Genomic DNA, 11001 nt, shown 5'->3' with positions numbered 1-11001 from the left:
TTACGGAAGTACCAAAAATCTGTTATTTTCCCTACGGGGATGTTTCTGCGCAGTCTGAACGGAGTTGACAGATAACGTTAGCTACATTTCCGGAGAAAACCTTGAAACTAGCCAAGCAGGAATCCAACAACTCATTATCACATGATTATCTGAGGTAGGTTTTTTATTTACAACTTGTTGACAAGTGATAATGTGTCAAAGAATGTCAGAAGATCATCCGACCAGCTAGCTAGCAATTTTCACGAAAGCTATACTAGCTAGCTAGCTAGCATACGTCCAGCTCAGCAGGGCGCAGTCATTGCTCCGCAGCTTGCTACTAGCAACCAAATTGGTTACAAATGTTGAAATTATGTGACCAAAAAAGATAGCTAGCAATGTAACTTTGTAACCGCGCGCGCATTAGTCGGATTCTGACGTTAGCTAGGCAGCATCTTATTAGTGGAAACCGTTCTCAGACCTGGTTGTAGCTAGCTATATGTTCTGAGTCGCGTCGGGGACAATTTTAGCTAACGCTTTTCCTAACCTTAACCTAATCATCATAACCTGCTGTGTATGTTATCCTATCCTGTTACGAAAAGTCACTTCTGCTGGTCAAAACCGGCAGACGCCCAGAGAACAGTCTTGGTTTCCAATGCTATAAATCATTGTTTTGTTTCATTCTGTATTTGTTTTTCTTTGATGCATGATCTGAATGCATTCCAGACATTCTCCTCTAATATGATGGTAACCTGCATTTTAGTGCTGAAGACAATAGGGAGGAGGGAATACAGTACGCGATTTAGGGTGCGTTCCTAAATTCTATGTGGAGTGCCAGGGTGGGCTCAATGTGCCCTTCGCGTTCTCAAATTAACTGGCTTGCTAACTACTTCCAGACACAGATGAGAACACATCACTCTGACCATTTTACTCGCCCTAGCAGAGCTGGTTATTCAGAGCGTTGGTGACTGTAACTGCTGCTATAAACATTTTTATGACGCATTTTTTTGCTGATGTTTACTGACACCGGACATATTCAACGGATGTTGAGCGTTTGTAAATTCGTCAGTTATTCTGCGCTCTGGCACACAGACGAGTGCTCTGAAAAGTGAAGATGGCCAGAGTGAATTTATGAACGCACCCCTAGAGCGAGACTGAAAAGTGTTTATGCATTCATTTTAGCGATGGAGAAATTAGAGGCTACATCGGAGCTTCAATCCAGATTGACAGCGTTGTCGGTTTCCTCTTTCCCCGGGATAACGTCGAAAAACTGGGAGACCAATCCTCTAGACAGGTAACTCACCTGTTGCTGATATACCTACTCTGATATTTAGCTACTGTACTTCATTCCTGAAACATGTGATATAACTAAATGCAATTGAAATACGTTACAAAAATGTTGAATATTTGTAACGCTTTGCCAGGTAATTTTTTTAAATGTATGCCTCACAAAGCATTGTATGTTGAATTGTGATTAAAAGTTTTATTAGAATGGTCATCTGTCTGTGTATAGGCTCCAGAGCACAGATCTCTCAAATAACTCCAACCACCCAATAAGCAACCCTGATATGGATGTAAGGAATGACACAGAGGGGTCGAGCCAGCCAGCTGAGGTAAACATGTCTGCCTAAAAAATTACATGGCAATGAAATTAATTGGCAATAATGAATATACTGCAAGCACCTATAGACTTGTTGCGTGTGTGTTTTCAGGTTAATCAGGTGGCTCCTGGTGGGCAGCAGGCCATGGGGGGAGATGTTGAGGAGAACAGCCGAAGTGGGAATAGTCAAAACCCTGGAGAGAGAAAAGGTGACGCACTAGTGTTTCACAATTCCTGACACTTAAGATAACTCATATCTTTCATCCATGTTCTGGAGTCTGATGTTTATATCACAACTTACTGATAAAATAATAATCATGCTGAAAATGTACATTTGACAAAGCATCCCTAATTGTGTGATACTCTACTATCTCACACATTTTGAACACTCTGCTCAGGTTTGGTTCCCATGTTGTCCTCACATATAATCTATGGTTGTGCTCTAGTCCAAATGCCCCCGCTAAAGCCTCCTTCCACATGGACGTCCATGGCAATGAAGGAGCTTAAGGCCAAGCTGCGACTGGAGAAGGACAGTGTGGTGGCAGTGTACAGAGGAGACATTATGACAGTACATGTGCCAACTGTCCCTGAGGGAAAGCGGGTGTGCTGGGAGTTTGCCACAGATAGCTATGACATAGGCTTTGGAATCTACTTTGACTGGACCCCTGTTACCAGCCGGGCCATCACGGTCCACATCAGCGAATCCAGTGATGATGAAGATGAGGAAGATGAGCTAGAAGGTCAGTAAGCATCTCCTCTTTTGGTTTGAAATTTGTTTAGTTACAACACATTTTTTTATGTTTCATAATCTGAAAATCTTGGAATGTGTTTGATAACTGATCTCAGATCTGTAATTTATCTAGTTGAGGTTGTTGTCTTGAAGACTATTTGTCTCCTGCAGGACCTGTCAACACAGGGGATGTTGAGAAGGGGTCCAAATCATTGGCCAACTCCAACCTAGGGGAAATCTTACCTGTGTATCGTCAGGACAGTCACATGGCAGTGCAAGGTGGTAGTCATGAGTATCCAGGCGAGGGCACTTACCTTCTGAAGTTTGATAACTCCTACTCACTATGGCGAAATAAGACTCTGTACTACAGGGTGTATTACAGTGCCTGAGGATCCAGTCCACTATTGCATATGAATGTATGACTTCGCTTCAAATAATTGATATCTATTTTTGATTCCATAGAATAATTTAGGGTTAATTATAGGTGCATATATTTTTTATCACAATCAGCTGGTGTTGCTCGCTCTAAGGCTACATTTAAAATGTGAGAGGACTAGAGAATTATGGAGCACTTTTTTTTTTTCATGTGTTTTACTGTGAGCAAGATTTTATGAAGCTTTGTTTGTGCTATGTTCTGGTGTGTTTAAAAGTTTTGTGCAGTGAATTAAGGCAAATTGCCCATATTTTCAAGATGTATATTCTATATAGTATAGATTTTTATTCAGACACAATTTCAGTGGTGGCAGCAATCAGGGACACTGATAGAAAGATGATTTGCTTGGTCAAAAGCTTAAGCAGGAGAGGTGCTCCATAGAACTGGGAGGTTTTCTTTTTGTGTCGACACATGGTTTGATATCATATAATGTTGGTGTGTACTTCATGTATGTCAATTTTTTGCCAAACATTTTTTTTTAAAACGTCAACTTGAATTATTAGTATGATGATCCAAATGCAGTATCTTAAACAATATTCCTGTACAACAATTCCATTATTTTTCTGCATATTGTGATTGGAATGAGCAATTATGTTGATGGAATGAGTCATTTATGTCGATGAAAGTGTATTAGATGTTTCTCTGAGTCCAATCCTAAAGCAAATGGTTGCCGCCTGTCTTATTGACAAATAAAAGCCATCCCTGGCACAAAAAGCTCTTATGTCAGATTGGTTCAATATTTACATTGCCAAATCCCTATTTAGTTAGCAGGTTGTCAGGTGATGGGTTGATCTTGGTGGACAATCACATGAGACTATTGTAGATACAGAAATATTTTGAATCTGTTAGTATGTGTGACTTGGATTGTCCCCTTTTTAAAGTAAAATGTTATGTACCAATCTCTGTAAAGGAAGCTCATTTTGAGTGTTTCGTTTCTGTGTTGTGTAGCGCTGTATGCACCTAATCATGTTCTAAAATTGATTATAGCCGCCCACACGTAATTTCCAAAAATGTTTGTACCTCAAATGTCTGTGTTGTGCATGTTTCCAAAGATCATGAATTGTGCTGCTAAAATATAAGGCAACTGAAAATAAGTTTCAGTTTTGTACTATACAGTATGTGTTTCTGTTATAAGCTTTCCTGAAAAGTTTTCACAATAAAGAGTCTCATTTGCATTACGGTATGTTACATTTCTACAGCTCTGCCTCATTTGTGTCATGGTACTAGGAAGTAGCCAAGTATAGAGAGCTAGGTCTCAGCCAATTAATATCCTGATCAAAGCTTTTGGGGTGCATATGTTTGTTACAGTAATGGCTGGCTCTATGTGAAGGCATTGGTGTTAACCTAAGTGCAACAACCCTCTGAACTGAAAGCATATACACTATATGACCAAAAGTATGTGGACACATCGAACATCTCATTCCAAAATTATCGGCATTGGCTGCTATAACAGCCTCCACTCTTCTGCGAAGGCTTTCAACTAGTTGTTGGAACATTGCTGCGGGGACTTGCTTCCATTCAGCCACGAGCATTAGTGAGGTTGGGCACTGATTTTCGTTGATTAGGCCTGCTCGCAGTCGGCGTTCCAATTCATCCCAAAGGTGTTCGATTGGGTTGAGGTCATAGCTCTGTGCAGGCCAGTCAAGTTCTTCCATACCAATGTCAACAAACCATTTCTGTATGGACCTCACTCCTAAAAACCAATGAGGAGATGGGAGAGGCGGGACTTGTGCGCATGTTGATTTTGTCCACCCACACCAGACATGATCAGGACACGCAGGTTGAAATATCAAAACGAACTCTGAACCAACTATATTAATTTGGGGACAGGTTTAAAAGCATTAAACATTTATGGCAATTTTGCTGCTAGCTAATTTGTCATGGGATATAAACATTGGGTTGTTATTTTACCTGAAATGCATCATCTACTCCAAAAATGAATCCACAGATAAAAGGGTAAACTGAGTTTGTTTCTAGTAATCACACCTTCAGGCTTCTTCTTTGGACTTTATATGGCGGTTGGCAACTAACTTTGAGGTGCATTACCACTGCCGAGTGGAGTGTGGACCTCAGTTCATCTTTCAATCACCCACATGGATATATGCTCTTCAAAACCAATGAGGAGATGGGAGAGGCAGGACTTGCAGCGCATCATGTGTCACAAATAGACCCAAGTCCTATTTTAGCGCCTGGCTACTCAGACCCTCGTTGAAACGCGCAAGCAGTGTGGGTGCGATGATTTATGTGTACATTTATTTTGCGACGCAAGTGGTGTGGTCAGCATGCAGGCATAAGCTACAGACAAACACAATTGCAAACACAATTGCATTTGAATACACAGGATTACCATGATGAGATCCTGAGGCCCATTTTTTTTTTAAAGGTATCTGTGACCAACGGATGCATATCTGTATTCCCAGTCATGCAAAATCCATAGATTAGGGCCTAATGAATTTAGTTAAATGGTCTGATTTCCTCATAGGAATTGTGACTCAGTAAAATCTTTGAAATTGTTGCATGTTACTTTTATTTTGTTCAGTATATATTGAACATGTACGGAATGACAAGCTGGAGACCATACCTCACAAACAGTTAACAAAATCTTCCCATACACTCCTCTTCTCCATTTCTCTGTTGCCTTTTGGACAAGGTCAGCATTCCAATCTCCCTCTCAAGTAATGCACCTTCAAAACAGGCAATATAGACCTTATATTTAGTGGCTTGCAAAAGTATTCACCCCTCTTGGAATTTTTCCTATTTTGTTGCCTTACAACCTGGAATTAAAATATATTTTTGGGGGGGTTGTATAATTTGATTTACACAACATGCCTACCACTTTGAAGATGCAAAATATTTTTTATTGTGAAACAAACAAGGATTAAAACAAAAAACAGAACTTGAGCGTGCATAACTCTTCATCTTTGTAGAGCCACCTTTTGCAACAATTACAGCTGCAAGTCTCTTGGGGTATGTCTCCATAAGCTTGGCACATCTAGCCACTGGGATTTTTACCCATTCTTCAAGGAAAAACTGCTCCAGCTCCTTCAAGTTGGATGTGTTCCGCTGGTGTACAACAATCTTTAAGTCATACCGCAGATTCTCAATTTAATTGAGGTCTGGACTTTGACTAGGCCATTCCAAGACATTTAAATGTTTCCCCTTAAACCACTCAAGTGTTGCTTTAGCAGTATGCTTTGGGTCATTGTCTTGTTGGAAGGTGAACCTCCGTCCCAATCTCAAATCTCTGGAAGACTGAAACAGGTTTCCCTCAAGAATTTCCCTGTATTTAGCGCCATCCATCATTCCTTCAATTCTGACCAGTTTCCCAGTCCCTGCCGATGGAAAACATCGCCACAGCATGATGTTGCCACCACCATGCTTCACTGTTGGGATGGTTTTCCTGGGCTGATGAGAGGTGTTGGGTTTGTACCAGACATAGCATTTTCCTTGATGATCAAATAGAGTACCCTCTTCCATATCTTTGGGGGGTCTCTGCCTTTTGGCGAATACCAAACCTGCCTGCTTGCTTATTGTTTTCTATAATTATTTTTTTCTTTTTCTGGCCACTCTTCCGTAAGCACTGCTCTTTGGAGTGTACGGCTTAAAGTGGTCCGATTGACAGATACTCCAATCTCCGCAGTGGAGCTTTGCAGCTCCTTCAGGGTTATTTTTGATCTCTTTGTTTCCTCTCTGATTAATGCCTTCCTTGCCTGGTCCACGAGTTTTGGTGGGCGGCCCCGCCTTGGCACGTTTGTTGTGGTGCCATATTCTTTACATTTTTGAATAATGGAATTAATGGTGCTCTGTGGGATGTTCAGAGTTTTGGATATTTTTTTTATAACCCAACCCTGATCTGTACTTCTCCACAACTTTGTCCCTGACCTGTTTGGAGTGCTTTTTGTGCATATGGAACATTTCTGGGATCTTTTATTTCCGCTCATAAAACATGGAACATGGAATGCATTTCAGTAAACAGGTGTGCCTTCTTAAAAGTTAATTTGTGGAATTTCTTTCCTTCTTAATGTGTTTGAGCCAATCAGTTGTGTTGTGACAAGGTAGAGGTGGTATACAGAAGATAGACCTATTTGGTAAAAGACCAAGTCTATATTATGGCAAGAACAGCTCAAATAAGCAAGGAGAAACAACATTAAGACATTAAGATCTGTCAATCCGGACAATTTCGAGAACTTCGAAAGTGCAGTCTCAAAAACCATCAAGCGGTATGATGAAACTGGCTCTCATGAGGACCACCACAGGAAAGGAAGACCCAGAGTTACCTCTGCTGCAGAGGATAAGTTCATTAGTTACCAACCTCTGAAATTGCAACCCAAATAAATGCTTCATAGAGTTCAAGTAACAGACACATCTCAACATCAACTGTTCAGAGACTGTTTGAATCAGGCCTTCATGGTCAAATAAAGGACACCAATAATAAGAAGAGACTTGCTTGGGCCAAGAAACACGAGCAATAGACATTAGACCAGTGGAAATTTGTCCTTTGGTCTGATGAGTCCAAATTGGAGATTTTTGGTTCCATCCACCGTGTCTTTGTGAGACACAGAGTAGGTGAATGGATGAACTCAACATGTGTGGGTCCCACTGTGATGCATGGAGGAAGAGGTGTGATGGTGTGGGGGTGCTTTGCTGGTGACACTGTCAGTGATTTACTTAGAATTCAAGGCACACTTAACCAGCATGGCTACCACAGCATTCTGCAGCTATACGCCATCCTATCTTGTTTGCACTTAGTGGGACTATCATTTGTTTTTCAACAGGACACAGGACACATTGGTGAGAAACATCTCTTTTCAACAGCCTCCAGGCTGTGTAAGGGCTATTTGAAGGAGATTGATAGAGTGTTGCATCAGATGACCTGGCCTCGACAATCACCCAACCGCAACCCAGTTGAGATGCTTTGGGATGAGTTGGACCGCAGAGTGAAGGAAAATCAGCCAACAAGTGCTCAGCATATGTGGGAACTCCTTCAAGACTGTTGGGAAAATAATTCCAGGTGAAGCTGGTTGAGAGAATGCCAAGAGTGTGCAAAGTTGTCATCATGGCAAAGGGTGGTTACGTTGAAGATTCTAAAATATAAAATATGTTTTGATTTGATTTGTTTATTAACACTTTTTTGGTTACTACATGATTCCATATGTGTTATTCTACAATGTAGAAAATAGTACAAATAAAGAAAAACCTGTGAATAAGTAGGTGTCCAATCTTTTGACTGGTACTGTATATAACAAAAAAATAATACTATTAAACAAATCACACCAAATTAGTGCACTAGGCCTTTATTACTCCTCTATGAGCAGAGAAAAATACTAATCAGCAGACTGTCGACAGCACCCAAAACATCTTCCCACGGTCATGAAGTAGGGGAGAGATAAATGGCACCTGTGTGTTTATCTTCATGGTATTTGAAGGATAAGACCCCCAGACGGATAGTGATTGGGAAGGGGTCGCTTCGCATGGACCCCTGAAGCTGTTATTACCCCTGAGAAGGACACTGCTTAAGCATCTATTGTCATGCGGTGGGTGTAGCTGGTGCATGAAGTCAGGCGCAGGAGAACAGAGATGAGTGAACAATGCACTTTATTTAAGAAAATAGCACATGTGACAGTACCAATGTGCGAAACAATAACAGTTGCCACAAAACACGGGTGAAAACAACACCCGGACAAAACCAGACGGAAACGTACCGACCTAAACAAATAACAATCACACACAAAGACATGGGGGAAACAGGGGGTTAAATACATGACCAGTAATTGGGAAATGAAAACCAGACGAGACAAAACAAATGGACAATGAAAAATGGATCAGCGATGGCTAGAAGACCGGCGACGTCGACTTCCAAACACCGCCCGAACAAGAAGAGGCATCGACTTTGGCAGAAGTCGTGACATCTAGTCCCAAGAAAAGGAAGCTATCTAGAGAGAACAGTGTTGTGGAGAAGACTGGAAAGATGAAGACAAATTGCAGAGACGGTCAGAATTCTCAATCAAATAAGTAATTTATTTCAAATGCCAGATATTCTGTTGTATATAAAACATTAATGATATTTTATTTTCAGTTTGTCCATAAAAGCGCTGGAGCCATAAGATGTGTCTGAGTAATCCCGAGATGGTCATTGTCATTGGAGGAGCGTATGACCAAACCCGCTGTGAGGACTCCCTATGGAAATAGGTGAGATGAGTCGACTGTTTACTAATATTGATAACTTGTGTAAAACAACTGGGATAGATTTTGTCCTGTGCCATCTTATTAAAATGCCCTAGTTTTGTCCTGTGCCATCCAAGCTGCTGTCCTGGAGACAAGGCCTACAGAAACGCTCTGTACATTTTTAACCCAGATTTTGAGCTCTGGTACCAACCCATTGTGGAGGGATCTGACCTCTACCTAGGATTGTGTCAATGTTCCTTGATTATATTTCTGTAGAGGCATTGGGCTATTACAATACTTTGCTTAATGTATTTAACCATTACAGGACGACAGTGTTTATTTAACAAACACATTTTATGTTTACATAAAACAGGCTCTAAACCATTTTTTTGTCCAACCGGTTGCTCATTTTTGGTGGCAGGAAGACTGCAATCTACCTGAACAACCTTAACATTTTGCGTCTCGGTAAGGCTGTGACAAAGAGTGGTGATTTGGATTACGCTACACAAAGCTAGTTACAACTTAATCTTCAAATGCAATTTAGTTTATTTTAGCAAAAGGCTTTATGGAGTGCACAGCTGTGAAATATGAGATCATGCCATCACTGCCTCGAGGGTGAGAACATATTTATTCAACCTTGTAATATGTAAACGCAATGCCTATCTGATTTTTTTCATCTTTTGGATATCTAGGACATCAAAAAGTACTTGCTATGATGAAAAACTATTTCTAAATTGCCACACAGACCAATATTGTGACCATTATTTTTTAAATGGCTGATAGAATTCTATGCCATTTGTTAATCTTATATTTATTACTGTAATCCACACAATGATGTATGGATTGATGTAGAAATGCCTTTTTACTTTGATAACGTTGCCCTATCTCGTCTGTGTGATCAGATATCATGCAGCACTGCCAGTATCAGACAACAGGATGCTGGTCAGTGGAGGTTGTAGTGCTATTGGTGCCTTGCAGGACATCCATATCTTCAATGTGGGTGAGTACACCCTCAATCAGCCTTATCTTGTTTTCCAGAAAGTTAAAATGGTAATCCAGCATCATTCCTTTTCAAATTCTATGAATAAAAATACTCTGTTTCAGGTTCTTTTCAGACACCAGTATGTGGAGTTCAGTGGTATCCCCTCTGCTCTGCGCCAAGCCTCGTGCCGGACACAGCATGAACAACCTGGGAGGTTCTGTCCTCCCAGGCACTGTCAAACAGAAGCAGGGCGAGCATACCAACACCCACAGCACTCTGCTGGTGTTTGGGGGCTCAGACTGCGCCGGGATCTTCTTCAATGACCCAGCGAAGTGCACAGTGGAGATCCCTGGAGATAAGAGACTGGACCTTAAGGAGAGACTATAACAGCCTTATGGGGAATAAGGGGGAAAAATTTGACTTTATATCCGTGTCTGGCTTACAAATAATTCTGAATGATATGAGTGAATGTATCATGGGCAGAACTAATACAGGGACTGTTGAGTCATTTTTATTTGCTCTTCTGTTACATTAGGCTTGGATGTAATTAAGTCTTCAGTAACAGTTTTATTGTGGCCACTGAAGGCTGTAGTCTAGCCTGATTTGCTCTTTTCTGGAGGGGGATGTTGATTGTCAGTTATGGTGCAAGTTATGCCTTTTTAATCACACTGTTGTCAGGTGTCTGACATTACATTATGGGTTGCTAACTTTTTTATATTGATTTTTAAGTGCCATTCTCCCCATCTGAGAAATGGTATAGGCACCAGATCTAACAAACAACATCTCTCCTGTGTTCTAGATATTTTCTCACCAATGTGTGTTGAAAGAAAATAACTTTCTATTTAGTTTACATTTTTTAAGCATGGGTTAATTAACTGCTGCATGATATTAGTTGAACTTCAGCTATTTTACTAAACCAATTATTAAACAAAGAGCAGACAGCCATTTCCACTTTCCTCATGTGTATACCAGTGGGCTGGTATTGGGCACTTTCATGTTGTCTATTGTATTTATCTTCACGAATCCACTATGTTCCAGTGTCATGTTGAGCATATGTCAAGATGGGGGAACGTGCTGTATCAGAGGTTAAAATGTACATATTCAAACTCAACTTC

The 11001-nt window shown here is 40.7% G+C and overlaps 1 protein-coding gene and 1 long non-coding RNA gene across 2 annotated transcripts; both read left to right on the top strand.

Annotated features, from left to right (window-relative positions):
* Positions 1–6: 6 nt before the first annotated feature.
* LOC110497908 (protein TMED8) lies at positions 7–3921 on the top strand. The gene is made up of 6 exons (XM_021574368.2): positions 7–154; positions 1159–1270; positions 1490–1589; positions 1689–1785; positions 2023–2316; positions 2478–3921. Exons 2-6 carry the CDS (start codon positions 1161–1163, stop codon positions 2693–2695), a joined length of 819 nt encoding a protein of 272 aa, XP_021430043.1. The 5' UTR covers positions 7–154; positions 1159–1160; the 3' UTR covers positions 2696–3921.
* Positions 3922–8358: 4437 nt separating this feature from the next.
* On the top strand, positions 8359–10999 carry LOC110497906. The gene is made up of 3 exons (XR_002469740.2): positions 8359–9519; positions 9807–9904; positions 10009–10999. It is a non-coding gene; the product is annotated as an uncharacterized LOC110497906 (long non-coding RNA).
* The last annotated feature ends 2 nt before the right edge of the window (positions 11000–11001 follow it).

The sequence above is a fragment of the Oncorhynchus mykiss genome, chromosome 19 (assembly GCF_013265735.2).
Source record: "Oncorhynchus mykiss isolate Arlee chromosome 19, USDA_OmykA_1.1, whole genome shotgun sequence".
In the NCBI taxonomy this organism is placed as follows: Eukaryota; Metazoa; Chordata; class Actinopteri; order Salmoniformes; family Salmonidae; genus Oncorhynchus; species Oncorhynchus mykiss.
Note: the sequence above shows the minus strand (reverse complement) of the source record. Positions and strands in the feature narration are given on the sequence as shown.